This window comes from Chaetodon trifascialis, chromosome 16, assembly GCF_039877785.1.
Source record: "Chaetodon trifascialis isolate fChaTrf1 chromosome 16, fChaTrf1.hap1, whole genome shotgun sequence".
Lineage (NCBI taxonomy): Eukaryota > Metazoa > Chordata > Actinopteri > Chaetodontiformes > Chaetodontidae > Chaetodon > Chaetodon trifascialis.
In genome coordinates, this window is record NC_092071.1 from 13120400 (window position 1) to 13138256 (window position 17857).

A 17857-nucleotide genomic window follows, 5' to 3' on the forward strand; every position below is an offset into this window, starting at 1 on the left:
ACAAACCGCCGGCTGCTGAACCATCTATTTGTGTGTGTGGTCTGCTCTGCACAGGCCTCGGTGCTCTGCGCGCAACAGCAACGCCGCGCCGCGGCCCCGATCAGGAAGTGAATTTGAAGAAAATAAGCGACTGTGGAGGTAGAATGACATAGAGGGGGAGAGGTGGGAGAGAAGCAAGCGGAGAAAGAAGAGACTATCGGAGGGAGGGATCGACCCTGTTTCTGGACCTGTATTGAGCTGCTCCCCTCTGGGATCCACTGCACCGCCAAAAAAATGCTCATAAAGGAATTGTAAGTAGCTGTGTGTGCATGTGTGAGGAGGGAGAGAGGAGAATGTGTCCGCGTTTATGCGCTGGGGTTTTGCAGCGCTGACATTGTGGCCAGTCGCCCGAGAGTGGAATTACAAGAGTGCGGGCAGGGTGATGTCGACATCCCGTTTCTGCTTGACTCTCATGTCCGTCATCATTTTTCATCCATGCGACGCCTCCGTCACCCTGAAGCATTCGCCGAATAAAGCGAGAGATAATAACGCGGCGCCTGTAGTTGCATCAGCAGCCGGCGCAGGCATGGCTGTGCCCTTCACGTTTTGCATCACAAGCCTTTAAGTGAAATCGGGAAGCTTTCACACTGATAAAATGTCCTTTGCTCTGGTGCTAAAATGACGGATGAGAGGAGCGGTGGTGCTGAGGGATGGCTGGTGTAAGCCGCGTCGTGCCGTGCCAGCGTCCATCCCTGTAAGCCGCTGTGGCCATGTTATTGATGCGCGGTGAAGGTGAAACGACTGACGGGAGCATTCCGGCATTTACCTCTGGAGGAATGGGCATAGCGAGGTGTAGACGAGGGGCAGCCTGAGGGAGGGATGGAGGGATGGGGAAGAGGGAGAAGGTGTGGGAGCGGGCAGGTAGGGGAGGTGGTTTCAAAGCTTTGGCCACAAAAAAAAGAAGGAAAAAAGAGGCAAATGTCGAGGTTTCGACGCACCAGTCAGACATTTCGGAGAATGAGAGTGACAGCTGGGGCCGAAGGGACAGGATGGCATGTGAAGTGGGATCGTGCGTGTGAAAGGGAAAGATTTGGGCATTTTGACACGTTCTTCAACACATTGCGCTTGCAGGCCTCAGTGTGCTGTGAGGATAAGTGACTGAGGCCTACTCACAATCAGCTGGTGGTTAGAAGAAGGGTAAGGACGATGGATTGCAGATGAAATGGGATGATATTGGCCTTAAAATCACAGTATTAATTAAATCAGTCCTGATTGTCCACGTCACATGCTACTTCCTTCATTTTCATGCTTTTTACTGGTGTCAGTTTGCCTGAAGGAGCTTGTGACCCACCTCTAAAAAAGTCATCTGTCTGGTTTCCTCCCCTTTTTAGTGTTACAGTATAGTTTCAGATGCTTAAAATTCGTCTTGTTTTCTCCCCATTTTTCAACAATTACTGTATTTTCATTGCTTTTATTGCAATGCTATGGCAAGGTCAGAGCAGAGAGCTACTGTAAATTGGCACAAATGTAAGCTTTTGACAGCTTCAGCCTAAAAATAAAATCTTGGAAAATCTGTACTGATCAGCTTAAATAGGAATACATTCATCAGCCTTCATTATTGTCTTGATTTCTCCACCACATGCATTTAATCAATTAATGGCCCAGCACAAAAAGCTCAGGATGAGAGTGATGGCATGGCTAAAGATCTGAAGTGATTAGGGAGAGTCTGGGTCTCAGCAGTCTCCCTGGAAATTAATTAAATCGGTCACGATTAAATGCTGAATACACTTATATCCACTGTCAACACACAGGCACATGAAGAGGCTTACACACATACACACACACAAACACACACGCCAAGATACCATCATGGATGTCAAGAGACAGTGAATTGATCCATGCCCTCCTATAGTCCAGACAGTTTCTGTGCTGCTCACCTGAGCCACTGATCTAAATCACTCCTGGTCCACTTTTTCTCCACCTCCATGAGCTTTGGCAGGTGTGCAGCTATACAAGAGCCACTTTACAATTTACACTGGGATGGAGAGAATGGAATAAAAGCAGCGAAAGGGTAGAGACAGACTGCGAAGAGGGATAAGATTGGAAGACAGAAAAGATGTGCAGTGCAGAGGAGGAGGAGAGAGGTGTTTGTTTTCTGTAGCAACAGAGAGACACCTGATCTTCCTGTCAAGACCTTTAGACCAAGGAGATTTACACAGAGAGAGAGAGAGAGGGAGAGAGAGAGAGAGAGAGAGAGAGAGAGAGAGAGAGAGGGAGAGAGAGAGAGAGAGAGAGAGAGAGGGAGAGAGAGCATTAAGGTGACTTTAATCCTTGTTTAACTAAATCCCAAATTCTACTAAGTATTAAAATTTGCCCTTTTTTAACATTTACTCATATTAAGCTCCACAAAAGACTCATTTTGGGACATTTGAGCATTATAAAAAGGAGGGAAATGAATATTTCTATCTGACAGACATAAATAGCTGCGGCACTTCATTGTAAAGAACATGAGAATATACTGTAAATTCAGCCATATTTTGATATTGTCACTTGACGTCACAGACAGTTTTTCACCGTTTCCGCCTTCCTTGCAGCATCTGGTCTCCCTTCCACTGTCTGGCTGGGACTCAGAGCCAGATTACATTCGGTGGCAAGTGGGATTATCTGAATTTAGGCATACATCGCACAGTTACAAAACAATCAACAAAGCTGCCTACTGTACATGTGCACAAGTGTCAGTCTGTCTGTCAGTAGTGCAGTGCATTCACAAGCTGCTGCTCTCATTTGTATGATATAAAAGAGCTCTTAAATAGTGTGTGTGTGCATGCATGTATAGAATTTGTCTTTTTCACGTGTTGTGGGCAGATCTGTAAAGTGTACCATGGCAGCGCCACTAAAGAATAAAACCAAATGATGCCTAAACTTGCAATAAACTTGCAGCCTTTTTTTCCATCAATCTAAATTTGGCAAATTGTGTTTATATTCTGAATTCCACCAAGCTGAAGTGCCTAATTTCATTATATTTATTTCTTTCTGCACTGCTTGTAATTCATACCAAACTGTAAGAAGGGGTTTATTACATTAGATTAGATATTCGATTACATTACACATAGCAGTTTCAGACAGTTGTCGGTGGGAATGTCGGATGCACTAACCTACTTTTTTTTTTTGATCACTTAGCTAAAAAGTGAAACAGTGATCATCAGATCATCATGTGAGCCTGTCTAATAGATTTCTCATTGAAATATTGTAGATGATGGCTAGCCTTTCATCATGCATCTCTTAATTTAATGAAACATCAGCGGGCTTTGGCTGTAACTGCACAGATAATGGATGACTGAGTTTCTTCACTTGTTTTTCTTATTGTTTGTGTGGCGCAACACGCTATTCTCCTTGCTGTATGGCTTACCATTGTCTTTCATTTAGTTTCGCTGGGCCTACTGCCAACCAGTCATTGTGCACAAAAACAAATTTGTTCTTGGCTCATTCTGAAAGAGTGCTGGTGTGGCTGTCATCGTTTTTGTTTTTTGTTTTTTTTAATGGTGTATGACTTATGTGGCCATTTGTTAGCCACCTCAATTTCTCAGCACTCTTTTGTAAACACAGAAACAGAAAAATGTTAGATACAAACAAAATATGGCAAAGGACAAAACAGCAGAAACACAAAGCGCTATTTGTGTAGGAATTAATCTTATTGTTGAGCTTTATTTATCCAAGCAAAATAGACGGTGTACATGTTTTTTCAACATCAGTTCAATATTCGCTATTTTATGTGCAGCTCAACCACTGTTGGCCAGGTTTGTGTTTCTTTCTGAACACTAGGAGGTGCTGGTGTTCATTTCTTTTTTTTTTGTAACAATAAAATATAATATAAAGATACTGGCAACTAGTAAGCAAGTGGTTACATCGTAGTATGATTCATATTTGAAAAAATAACCTTTATTTGTATGGTCCCTTAATACAAAGATGTAACTCTAGAGTGCTACGTTTTGCAGAGTTGTCAAAGAATCAACAGCTGCTTGTTACTCCAACAGAAAACAGATAATCCATGCACCTTATTCACACCTTGCCTTGACTCTGTGTAGAAATGATAATAATGTCAGCCTATTAAAAATGTTTTCTCCTTATTTAAATTATAACCTCTGCTCAGCCTGAAATCCAGGCTTCACGTCACAGTTTTTGTATTTGATCTTGCTGTTTTTCCTGCTTCAGTGAAGCATATTCTCACCCTCTCCTCGGAGCAGCAAAGAATAGATCATTTATTCTCTCCTGATGACTCAGTGTCACAGTGTTAAAGTGAAATACGTGGATTTCATACTTAACAGGCTGTGTTTTTTTCTTCAGTCTGGAATCCGTTTTAGATTTCATTATCCTATAATTACTCCTAATAAAGGACAATGTGTCATGCCAAACCATTGACCGTCTTCTCTTTGCTCTGAAAGAGGTACAGTTCCTCTTAAATAAACTTATCTGGGACACTGATTTGAGCTGAAGGACTAGAACTGTTTGATTGTCATGTAGTGCTTGTATAGCTCATATAGCTCCTCATTACAAATCCCTGTCGGGGTGTTCCAGCTCATCTGAACAGTCCTCTGAGACCGCATCATGGAGAAGATGCATGTTGGGTGTCCAGATCTGTACTGAGCCGAGTGGTTAAATACGTCACTTCACATTGTCAGTGTGTCACTTACCGGATTTCTGCAGGCTAATCCAATTCACAGAGAAGGTTCATTATTAGTGAATTAAAGCACGATGAATGGCATATTATAATGTGTAATTCTCCTTGCGGGACAAATAAAGGTATATTGAATGATCACATGACAGGGTTGTTCACAGGGAATTTGAGCTGGTCAGCAATCTAAAGGCGAAGTGAAAGAAACTCTCTGGATCTGGATTTCCTGTTTCATTCACTGTATTTGGACTGAGTGGAATTACTGTGTCTGCCTGTTAAGCCCACAAACCTCAGCAGCATTTAGCTTTACAAAATCAAGCTTTCATACCTTCAACACGCAAACAAATGCAGCAAAGTTTTTATTTTCATTGTTATTTTATGTTTTTTCAGTAACTTTCCTCCTTTTGTCTTCTCTTCCAGTCGAGTGATTCTTCCTATCTCTGTGGAAGAGGTAAGTCTTAATTCAGTATTTCTGTGTGTGTGCTTGCTGAAATGGCTCAAGGCTCAGCTTTCGTTATCTGATTCTATGGTTCGCTGTATTTGGAAAAGTAAAGCACAAATGTCTGCTGTCGCTAAAGCTGCTCTTTTTTGGGGGCAACCTTTGGACTTTCATGTGCATTGGTATCAAAGTTGACCATTATGTTCCAACACATACGGAAGACGTTTTGTCACATATCCACTCAAAAATGTAGCCGTGATCACTTTGTCAGAAAAAACTAAAAATAAAACTGTGGCTATCTGGACATTTCACAGCTCTGATGCTGAAAGGGTTTAAAGTCAGATAAAGCATTGAATCAACACAGTCAGCGCAGTCTTTCACTGTCCTCGTCCTCTTTTCTCTCTGTGTCCCTCCGTCCCCTGCTACCCTCATTTCCATTGCAGTTTGCTCCTCTATTCAGGCTTGCATTGTAAATGAGTCACCTGAAACTACTTCCATGACTCTCTCTGCACCCCCCAACCCCCCCCCCCCCCCGTCACCCTCATATTTATGCAGTGTTTGCACTGACATGAGAGTCATCTAGTTTTAGTAGAGACATAAGACTCATAAATAAACATTTGTTGACAACTGTAGCCAACGAGAACTTAATCTGCTCTTACACACTTTCAAGTATGAACGCAAAGCAGCAGTGATAACTGGTTTGCAGCCAATATTAGACTGACCTGTGTTTCTTTAGATGTTCTTTACGTACTCCTGTATTTGTCACATGTAGTGTAAAGGAAAACAGATCACAATGTCTTCCTAATTTCTTGCAGCCTCTTTTCAAAGCTCCAAAATCTGAAATCTTTTTTCCATCTGTATTTCTGCTGTGTCTGGCATTGATGAGGAAAGTCAAACAGAGATCAACAGTTATATCTAGTTTAACGTCACTGATGGAATTCATGAAAACAGCAAGTGCCCCTGATGCGTCAGTCACATTACACTAGTTTTCATTTTCATTCCGACTCAAAACCAAAAGCCGGTGGACAGAGCGCTGATGTCTTCCCCTTGCATTTCCTCTGGCGTGTGGAGGCTATAGATCTACAACATGTTGTTTCTCATTAGCTGTGTGTAGCCTTTTTCTTTACATAATGAGGCAGGTTCCCTTCAAAGCAGTCACAGTCAGCACGCTATGTCACAATTAGGTGCTGGAAAAATGCTAACAGACTTATTTGAGTACAATATGATCCTTAAAGCCTGAACACAGTTGAGTAATGTCCACTGTCTGGAACTACATGTGCCCCTTCTGTCAGTGAATCACATCCCTCCAGAGCTCCGTCTCCTCTGTCTCCCTCTCTACGTCTCCTCTCTCTCTGAAGCAGCGCTCTGCACTTATTTGCCAGTAAATACAAGATATGGAGGTTTGCAGTCCTTTAAGGGCGTTGTGATTAAATCTACCATCCATTTGATTTGATTTCCACTCTTTCAGTTCTCTCACATTTTGCCCACAATTCAATTGGCTCTTTCCAAAAGCACACCAGCTGTATCGTCACTAGCGTCAACTGTGGATTAATCTGTTTGAGCAGAGGTTTTGTTTTGGGGAGAGTATGTTGAATGAGACTGTTCCAGCTGTTGAAACCTCTGGAGAACTTACTAAATTGAATTTCCTGTCTGTTAGCTTCTTCCCAGGAGCTGATTTTAACCTAAAGCGTTTTCAGTGTTTTATTTTTGTGAAAGAATGAAGTTCTGCTATAACCGGACATGAACTCACCCCACAAGGCAAGGTTGAATTATATTTGTCCAACACTGTTACCCAGGAGGCTTTGCTGTTCCTGCATCCCATTTATTTAGTCGGCAGTTGCGGCGTCTGCAGCTGATTTGAGGGAGCAGTCTGTTTAGATCTGTTTGGCACAGGTTATCAGGGTCTTTGTCTTTTTGTCTTTCATTGCTGTTGCTATGGAGGAGTAACCTTTTAAACGCACACAGAAGGTCAAAAGCTCATGGTTAAACCGAGCAGTCTCTGAATAGTGACTTCTCTGTTCACTGATGCTTTTTTTGGCCACCTTCTCAACATCATAAATGTTGCTAAAACAATTGGCTGACACATTTCTTTTCATTGCTCAGTCTCTGTTTCCATGTTTCGTCACTTCTTGAAACTGAAGCAGGGTTAAATCTTGTCTGCTGGGTGTTGTTATATGTGCGTGAACATGTAACCTCTGTATAACAGTGTCATGGTTTGATATTACAGAATGTTGTTTTACATAAATAATAGAATACACCCCCTTTCCCATTCTTGCTTGATATGCAACGTCAGGCTCAACAGTGCAAAGTATCCATTGTGTGCCTCATAATATGGCACACATTGTCAATGGGAGACAGGTCTGGACTGCAGGCGGGTCAGTCTAGTACCCAAATGCTTTTACTGTGAAGCCACAGCATTTAGCATCGTCTGGTTGGCAGCATATGTTGCTCCCAAACCTGTAACCTTTCAGCATTAATGGTGCCTTCACAGATGTGCAAGTTATCCATGCCCTGGGCACCAACACACCGCCATACCATCACAGATGCTGACATTTGAACTTTGAGCCGGTAACGATCTGGATCATCCTTCTCCTCTTTAGCCCGGAGGACACGACGTCCATGATTTCCCAAAACAGCTTGAAATGTGGACTTATCAAACCACATCACACTGTTGGATTTTGCCCAGAGAAGTCAGCACTGTTTGTGGACGTTGTTGGTACATGGCTTTCTCTTTGCAAGGTGGAGTCTTCACTCGTAGATGCAGCGACGAACTGTGTTTACCGACAATGTTTTTCCAGAGCACGTGTAGAAGTATCCTTTTCGCAATCATGTCGGTTTTTAAGGCCGTGCTGCCTGAGGGATCGAACGTCACGGGCGTTCAGTGTTGGTTTTCAGCCTTGCCCCTTATGTGTAGAGATTTCTTGAGATCCTCTGAATCTTTTAATAATTTTATGAAATCATCTGTTACCAATGACCCTCTTTACCTGTGGAATGTTCCAAACAGGTGCTTTTGGAGCGTTCTACAATTTTCCCAGCCATTTGTTGCCCCTGTCCCAATTGTTTGAGCGGTGTCGCTGGGACTAATTTCAGAATGAGTGGATATTAACAAAAAAAACAATAAAGTTGACCAGTTTCAGCATTAAATAGCTTGTCTTTGTGTATTCAGTTGAATGTAGGCCAAATGGATTTACAAATGGTTGCATTTTGTTGTTACGTTTTACACAACATCCCAAACTTTTTTTAGAATCAGGGTTGTAGAAAGAATAACTGTAATCTCTCTAATCTAATAACTCTGACTACAACGACTTGTTCCATCTTTGTGATGTTGTAAGTGTGTCTGCGCTGTGGTCCAGCTTTGTGCAGAGGTTATATGGCGGATTAGAGGTGATTAAGAAATGAAAGGAGCCATTGTCCTGTGTTTAAACACTCACATACATGCTCGGGATCAGGAAGATAGGGGAAAGAGAGGGATGAAAGAAGAAGACAGTTCGTGAAAGAGGAAACAAACCGACAAAGAAAGTTGACAGGACAAGAATACAAACAAGCGTGTATGGGAGAGATTATGAGGATTCAGAGGACAGGAGAAGGGAGCGATCAGGAAAAGGATCAGAAGAAACAGTTAATCCACCACTTAAGAATGAAATAGATGAGCCCATGAAATATACATGAAAAAATGAAATGGATGTGACTGTGAAGGCTCTCTCATCTACAGGATAACAAATGGCGGCTTCAACTTCAACATCATTAAAGGAGGCTCGATGGACGCGGCTCCTTATTTCCCGCTTTAATAACACTCCACCTCAACCTGTTTTTTTCTTCTTTTTTTCAGTACCAGGTCGGCCAGCTGTACTCTGTGGCTGAGGCCAGTAAGAATGAGACGGGTGGAGGCGAAGGGGTGGAGGTGCTTAAAAATGAGCCCTATGAGAAAGATGGAGAGAAGGGACAGTACACACATAAAATTTACCATTTGCAGAGGTAAGCTCTAGTGTGGTCACCCAGGAAGACTACTTCATTCATTTGTCCCTCGAGGCCACATCTCTTGGCTCCTGTCCATTCATTTATTTTTCCGCTTCACTCTTTTATCCCATCACTTCAAAGTCTCCTTGCTTCACTCCGTGCGGCCTAGCAGGCTGAAAACGACTTTTTAAGGAATACTCCGATATCTTGATGTACGCTTATTTGCTTACTTGCCAAGAGTGACATGAAAAGATTGATACCACTCTCATGTGTGTTAGGTAAATATGAAGCTACCAAAAGCAGCCAGGTTAGCTTAGCTTAGCATTAAGACTGGAACCAAGAAAATGCCAAGCTAGTGTATTTACCATAAACATTGGTGCTTTGAGCTAAATTCTAATGCCAGCATGCTAACTGTGATGCAGGCAAGCAAAGTGACTCGTCAAACCACAAAGCAAATAAAGGGCTATGTTTAAGTATGGAGACACCCGGAGATAGTTTATTTTAGGTTAAAAAAAGAAATACAGATAATAAAAATACCGTTAAAGTTGCCTTGGTCTGTTCTCTCATCACTCCTGCAGTAAAGTGCCGTCATTCGTCAGAATGTTGGCTCCAGCTTCAGCTCTCAACATCCACGAGAAAGCCTGGAACGCATACCCATACTGTCGCACAGGTAGCACACACACACACGCACAGACACACACACACAATCAATGACGTATCTGCATACACGTCTTTTTTTTCACTATTTCCACACTATGTCACCAGTTCAGATTAAAACCCCGGCCATGACAATTTTTTTTAATTTTTTTTGACACTGTTGCAAGACACACGGTAGGAAATAAAAGACAAGTTAAATAAATAAAAATAAGCGGCACATACCGAAGTGAGAGATTCAGTCTACCACAAAATGAAAACGGGAAATCTTTGGCTCTTCTTGAAATCCTAACAGGTAGTCCATCGATCTATATAAAAAAGTCCCAGGAGGAAGTCCCATCTTCCGAACTGCCTTTTAATTTACTCAGCACAGACCCACGCAGTCTGCATTGACCCAATCTTTCAAACCTGGAGTGTGAGCTATTTTTCAATGCCTCAAAATAACTCTGTTGGCTGCATTCACACCCACGCTAATAACTGAAAACACACAATAAACACATTGTCCCCTAATAAGCCTAAAAGTGGAGTCAACCCAGGACTTCCATAACTGTGTCTGACAGTTCATTCAGGAGGAAGTTTCTGGTAACTGAAGGAAATAATGATGCTAAAAATAATCTCATGCACTTAAATTCTCAAAAAGTGTGAATACAGTTGACTCAAGTTACTTAGAGGTCACATAGATGCTGATCTGTCAGAGAGACTGTTGCACCCTGGGTACCTCTCTCTCTCTCTCTCTCTCTCTCTCTCTCTCTCTCTCTCTCTCTCTCTCTCTCTCTCTCTCTCTCTCTGTCTCTGAGTCTCTGTCACCTTGAAGGAGGTGTTGAATAATTAACTGCATGTCCAGTGAGAAGAGCCATACAATCACTCGAGCCTTTCAGGCTGCGATCACACACACAGACACACACACAGTACTGGCTGCCTGACAGCCATCTGTCACACACAGGACAGGCACAACCTGCACACACAACTGCGATTCCCCCTGACCTCTATACATTGTCGAGTACATTACATTTCTCATATGTTCCTTGACTGTGTTTTTCCCTTTCTCTCTGTTTGCTGCTGTGCTTTCTACCACCCGACTCCGCAGTTATCACTGTAAGTATTTTTGGTTTCTTTCGTGCTTGCAAATTTCATATAAGTGACACAAAGGACACAGTGATGCCCATAGAGGGAGCAATTTAACCTGAAAGCTGAGAGAGAAATTTGATCTTTTTGAGCAGCAGGAGCAGGGATAGTCAGACACTGTTTCTCTGTGTTTGTGTTGCTGTGTGTGGACGAGAGCAGGAGGCCTGTGTCAACTGTATTTTATGCTTTTTTTAACTTCCGCTTCCTCACTCAGGTTCATGTCTCTTTTCTCTGCAGAACGAGTATATGAAAGATAACTTCCTGATCAAGATTGAGACATGGCACAAACCTGACACGGGACACCTTGAAAATGTAATTTAAAGACTGCAGTGAGCTGATTAGGTGTATGCATGTGTTGTTGAGCCGCATGGGGAATTCCTAGTGAGCATTTCTGTTGTTTTTGGGGTGACTTGTGGCAAAGAAGTGCTCATTTTACACCACCAGCGCTTGATTTTAAATCATGCTGTATGAGAATTATCCATCTCCTCCACCGCTACCTGTGCAGTGCCAACATTTCCCACTGCTACAGTCTGTTTACTTGTCTGCTAATCAAAAATTGCTCTATGAATTCTTCTGCACAACCAACAGAAACAATCCCCTAGTTACACTATAGCCTGCCATGATTACTTTGGGGTAATGCTCCTTTACATAAATCATCATGCAAAACTGGAAAAGAAAGAGAGAATTGCGGGCCTTGTGTTCTGGTATCTGAGACAGAGCAGAGGCTTGTGCCAGCATCTAGCTGTGCTCTGTGGTTCTGTTTCAGGTACACGGTTTGGATGCAGAAACCTGGAAGAAGGTGGATGTAGTCTATATCGATATTGCTGACAGAAGCCAAGTGGAGCCCAAGGTGATTATGTTTAACTTCTGTATGCATCCATATCATCCCTGTCACCTCATACGTGTTATTCAGTCTGGTTTTTCTGGTCTCTCTCTCCAGGACTACAAGCCAGAGGAAGATCCTTGCAGGTACAAGTCAGTGAAGACAGGACGGGGCCCTCTAGGACCAGACTGGAAGGTACATTGTCTTCTTGTAGTTGTGTCAGTTGGTTGAGACCCATCTGAAGCCACTGAAATTCATGGCAGTCACAGACCTCCAACCACATTACTGTTAATTATTGATGTGAAGAATAAAAAAAAACACCACTTGCACCTATACTTGTTGCTTAGCAACTATGATGTTTAGTCAGCATTGAAATACCTACTACAGAACAAACACTTTATCATTATGTTGGAAATTTTTGTATTTTTTAAATTCAGTATATTTAGATTTGACTAATTTAGGCTGACAAAAAACAGATAAGCAGATACAGTAAATAAAGGTTTGCACAACCTCCAGTCAAGGAGGAGGAACGTTCTGGGGAGATTCGATCATGGCTACGGCCCTGAAAGTAACTGATTAAAAGACTAAATATGAATAACAAATATTGAGCCTATATATATATTTTATAGCCCAGCAATCTTTTTTAATTAAAAAAATCCTTGTATGTATCTTTGTGCACTTGCAGAAAGAGCTTCTTAACAAGAAAGACTGCCCACACATGTGTGCCTACAAACTGGTCACTGTCAAATTCAAGTGGTGGGGCCTGCAAAATAAAGTGGAGAACTTCATCCAAAAGGTTTGTTTACAGTTCGGACTGTGGAGCACAGCAGTCTGTCTCTTTAGGATCATTATGGCAGCCAGGTAGCCACAGGTCAAGGTCAGCGACTGCGGATTGTTGACAACAAACACCATGTTGTCGTTGCAGGAAATGTTTGTGTTATTTCCCTAGACGGTTTTTCTGTGTGTGTTTGTAAGGACTGCTGTACCACAGTGTCTCATATCCTGTGCATGCATACAGTACACAGAGTGCTTGAGGAAGTAGTGGAAAAGTACCACACAATATAATACTGTGGGCTGCACCAGCCTCTAGTGGATAAACAGGGTAACGCAGGATGCAGTTAAACATTTGTAATAATCAGACAGATTTTATCATTTTCACTTCAAGCTTCTGCTTCATTGCTTCAAACCACAGTGCGGCTTTCTCTTGATCCTCCTTTGTTGTCTCACAGCAAGAGAAGCGCTTGTTCACCAATTTCCACCGTCAGCTGTTCTGCTGGATCGACAAGTGGATTGACTTGAACATGGAAGATATTCGTCGCATGGAAGAGGAGACGCGCAAGGAGCTAGACGAGGTAAGCAAAAAGACTGAGGAGGACAGAGCCAGACAGATACCTGAAGATCTTGTAATAAGTATTTTATTCCTGAGACAGTTAACACATTTTGAAACTTTGAGTTGTGTTGATGTTCATGATTTGTTTGTCTTGTACGCGTCAGATGAGAGTGAAGGACCCAGTGAAAGGGATGGTGGCTCTAGAGGACTGAGGTTGAGGTCAGACGGTGAATGCTGCTGCTCATCAGGTAAAGATATTCCATTTACACTCATATAAAGCACAGAAAAACTGATAATACTCGCATTTTAGAAGAAGAATTTTTGGTATTTTATGTGACTGATTAATTCATTATCAAAATTCATTGACCAACTGTTTCAGCACCAATCTGTGATTACATAGTTCGTCCACCAAAGAGACACTTTCCAGGTTTATTTTTCAACTTAAACGTGCCCTCCTCACTAAATCTTGGAAATCATTGCTTAATACTGAGATCTAAAGCAACAGACCATGATGTAAACCACAACACTGACATATTATTATAAAGATTTAATCCTTCATTTGGCCACCCAACAAGTGTACGTCCAATTTTTAGTCTCTCTAAGCTTTGATTCAGGGAAATATATGCCTGTCTATATCAGTACATCAGCTTCAAACATCTGTGAGTGTGCCCACTATAGGTCAGGTTCCAATTTGATTCGATTTTATGGAAACAAGCCAATAAATAATCCTTCATAATTCTCTCTCTCTTTCAGACCAGAATACCCAGACACCAGCGGATTCACATCCTCCCTCTATTCCAACTGACACAACGTCTGACCGGCCGGTCCACCCCCCTCAACCCCCCCCCACCCCCCGGTACAGTCTGGTTTTCAGGGACCTGGACCCAGTAAACTCCCAGTTTTCAGCTGATCTCCCCCGCCACTTCCCTCCTCACCTTGAGTCCCATTCATTTCTATTTGTTTTTCCATCCAGTGTTCCCTTCTTGTTAACTGCTCTGAGGCCTCCAGTAGCAACACCATAGATCTTGTCAGTCAGTCCTCTCAGTCTCTAAACTGTTTTAAACTACAGAGAATAGTGTCTCTGCAATTTAGGATTTATTTCTATAAGATATCCCAATGGTGTGTATATACAGTATACCGTGTATCGGGAGCTGAATAATTGTATTGAAATATATATATATATATACATATATATAAATATATAAACAGGGTTTTTAAAATGATTTTGTCTGTAAGTTTGTCTGTAGATGTTTATTTTTTCCAGACTAAGCTGTATCTGCTCAGTGTTGAGGGGGTTTTCTTTGTTTTGTTTTGTTTTTTTTTTGATTTGTCACAGTACTTTCTTGTCTCCATTCGTGTCATGCTTTGCGCAGTGTTTAGTTTTGTTGTTCAAATCAATTTGCAAGTCTGCAAACCGCAGCTGTGAGGTCGGGATTGCACTGAGAGTGTTATGTTGTCTCTGCTATACTCCTGACCTACCAGACAGACTCCTTTTCCCCCAGTATCCCCCTTAGTATGTTGAGGCATTCACTGGCTTTTCTGCTGCTTTATGAGTTTGTGTGCGCGCGCTTCTGTTTGTGTGTGTATATGTGCGTGCGTGTGTGTGTTTCTGTAGCGTTGTGAGGTTTCCTGCCGTCACTTCTGGCTCTTCAGTTTCATCAGGCTGTTCAAACATACTGTTTCAATGTGCAGTAATTGAAGATCACTTCTGAATTTAAACATACAGCAATGCACATACACACACACACACACCTACACACATGTAGAATACAAGGATGGAAGTAAAATGCAACACTGCAAAGGGAAATGCACAGAAGACCAGCCATAATTGAGTGTGTCTCTCTCTTTTCTTTTGGTCTGACAGTCCTTCTGTCTGCAGACTTCACATCCTGCGAAACTCGTTATCATGGCGGTGGTTTCACCATTCGCAGTCATCATGGATATACGGCTCTTCCCGCTTGCTGTAGATAGATAAATGGTTCTTTGGAAGTAAAACTCAAAGCAGTCTGCATCAGTTCTTGCCCTGTCGCCCATCCTGTCACCTCCAGTGGATAAATGGTCTTATCCAGCGATAGCAATAACTACCATGACACGTTGGTCTCTCCTCTGTCATCGCAAATCTTCCTCTCCTGTTTGTTCCTATCCTGAAAACAGCTTTAGTATAGCAGAGCCCAAGCTGAAAGTCACAGATTGTTTAGTTGTTGATGAGTTATTTATTAAATGTTGATTTTATTGTGTTTGTGTTTGTTTGGATGAGGTGGGTTTTCTCCTGCTGGAGTCTGAAGCCCGTTGTTTGTAACAGTGTGGTTTTTCGGTATATGCATGAGTGTACACGAGTGATGTCCAGTGACGTGTCTTTTAAGAGATCTGATGCTGGCTTGGTAAAGATGGGAGCTAGAGGAGTGATAACAGCAGGCACTAACCCTCTTCCTCTTGTTGACATTTGTTTGGCCTCCTTTGTCCTCAGTTACTTTTATTACCCTCTTTTCCATCCTATCTTTACTTTCCTTCCACATCATTTAACTGTGTGGAAACTTTAAAGAGCAAGCAACAGATAGTGTAAAAAGGCCAATAGCTTAAAACTGATTAATGTCAGCTGCCTGCAGTTGATACATTCGGAGCATAAAAAAGAGGGTCATGGCTTAAAAACTGCCATCAGAACAAGTAGATCATTATATTTATTGTTGTATATCATTTCTGTCGAAGCACTTAAAGTGCAGGGTTTGATGAATTTGTTGTCCATACCTATATTTTTTTAATAGAAGACATTAGACAAAAACATTTTGCACTAATTAGTCAGTATTAATGTTAGACTGTAATTAAATCTAACTATTTACTTTTATTTTTAAAAATATAACCATTTATGTACACAATTTATAATATTTCAAAAGCATAATAACACACACTTGTGTGGAATCTGGCTGAATGTTGAACAGTGTGAATATCAGCTGTACTGAAGGGCTTCCCATTGGCAATTATTACATAAAGTCCGGTTTTTAATAAAAAGTCTGTATTGGCGTAACATTTAAGCCATTTTATTTTGTTAAGGACAGCTCGACTTTTGAAACGCTTCTTCAGTCTGGAAGAATCCAGAAGAAGAAACATGTTGTATAATCAGCTAAATTCAGTTTAACTCGTGACGTGAGGGAACAGAGCAATATTACAGTCAAATAACTCCCTACTATATCTTTATTTACTTGTGATAGTTCACCAAAACTCTGAGTTGCTCATAGAATTCGGGTGGATTTTATTTTTCTTAGAGAGCAGCATTGACGCCAGTCTTCCAGGGCCTGTTGACTTCTGACTCTACAGCAGATCCCCAGCAGTTGTATTCATGTGATAGAGAACTTAAATGACTTCATACATCATTTGACATAATAATATTGGAGTAGTGTCATTACCCTAAACATGTCTGTGTTTTAAGCCCAAGCACAGTAGCCAGTAAATCCATATTATTTTATTGGCCACAAGGATACTAAGGCTTAAAAACATTAACAACTGCTCAGGGCAACTGTTCAAACATACCAGTTTATCCTTGCTTTGGAGAAACTTCCTTTATAACTCCTAAAATCTACTCTTTTGTGACACTTTTTTTTCCATGTCTTTGTGTATCAGTATGTCAGATTTACTCACCGCGAGCTAGTTTCTGTTGCCTCCTCTTTAAAGAAAACACTGGCCGTTGGATGTCCAACCCTTCCACCTCTCTCTGCGTCCATCGAGCATCTCACTCACTGTCTGTGATGGGGCTACCAACTGAATCATGGAGATTTGTGGATGTACTGTATGTATTGACTTTGTAAATAGTAAATAAATTAATGTAGATGAACACATATATATAGATCAGACTGTCCTGCCAAACCTACAGCACACCCTCTTGACACTCGATCCTCTTGCCCCATCGCTAAATATTCAGCGTCACACAGACCACAGTCACAAGTTCTCACAGAGGTATTTTAGAGTTGCTGAAATTTAGTGCTGATAAGACATTTTGAGGAATACTGTCAGCTGTAGATGTCAAAAAAAAAAAAAATGCATTCTTACATATTGCTCCAGCAAAGCAGTGAAGAGCTGCTATGTGGTTTGTAGATGGAGGCAAAAAAATATATAAGTGCAGCAAAAACCCATTTCACTGTTTCCTGTCCTCACATTCTTCCCTCACAGGGACCACGTCTCATTGGCAGGACAGTGTATAGATATATATTTTTGTTCTGAGTGTTGTTGTACCTCTGTTGTCAGTCTCTGAACTACACTCGCGTCTCTCAATGAAAAGGAACATATAACGGCAGCTTGGGTCAGTTCATTGATCCACATAATTAGCTGATGGTATCAGCCCTAAGAGGAGCCTCGGTGCAAGTTAGATCCCCCCTCCCGCCCATGGTTAGTGATGGAGATCGTGGGGAAATGATTCGACATTTAGGAGCAGCTTCCACCGGGTGCTTGAGGGTTGGAGTTTTCAGCTGCATAGAAAAAAAGCAATTAGATGTGGTTGTTTGGAAACAGATACTGACAGTAGGTCCATTTTAAGAGCCTGAAGATACCACACAAACCTGTGAGAGAACAAGGTTTAACAGAGACAATCTCATAGATATCTGTTGTTAGATTCCTCGATTTATAATCAGAATACGAAACCAAATGATTCCAAAACCCCCAAACTGTTTTTAAATCGTTAAACCTCTCTCTCTCTCTCTCTCTCTCTCTCTCTCTCTCTCTCTCTCTCTCTCTCTCTCTCCTGTTAACTTGTCTCCTGTTTTTCTTTCTTTTATTGTGAATTTGTGCCTTTTTGTCATCTTATCTTCCAATAACACTACTGTACATTGGAGACGTAAAGAAATGAATAAAATGAAGCAAAGCAACTGTACATACGCTTCAATGGCAATG

The 17857-nt window shown here is 41.7% G+C and overlaps 1 protein-coding gene across 1 annotated transcript; it reads left to right on the forward strand.

Annotated features, from left to right (window-relative positions):
* The first annotated feature begins 75 nt into the window (after positions 1 to 75).
* On the forward strand, positions 76 to 17837 carry pitpnab (phosphatidylinositol transfer protein, alpha b). Its single transcript, XM_070982766.1, has 12 exons — positions 76 to 290; positions 5072 to 5102; positions 8920 to 9065; positions 9626 to 9717; positions 10789 to 10796; positions 11064 to 11138; positions 11593 to 11676; positions 11767 to 11844; positions 12335 to 12445; positions 12879 to 13001; positions 13144 to 13227; positions 13733 to 17837. Exons 1-11 carry the CDS (start codon positions 274 to 276, stop codon positions 13189 to 13191), a joined length of 813 nt encoding a protein of 270 aa, XP_070838867.1. The 5' UTR covers positions 76 to 273; the 3' UTR covers positions 13192 to 13227; positions 13733 to 17837.
* The last annotated feature ends 20 nt before the right edge of the window (positions 17838 to 17857 follow it).

What these genes read in the sequence shown, in the direction of transcription:
- pitpnab (XM_070982766.1), top strand. An exon ending in CTCTAGGACCAGACTGGAAG is followed by an intron (nt 11,845 to 12,334) that starts GTACATTGTCTT and finishes GTGCACTTGCAG; the next exon opens with AAAGAGCTTCTTAACAAGAA. An exon ending in TGGAGAACTTCATCCAAAAG is followed by an intron (nt 12,446 to 12,878) that starts GTTTGTTTACAG and finishes GTTGTCTCACAG; the next exon opens with CAAGAGAAGCGCTTGTTCAC.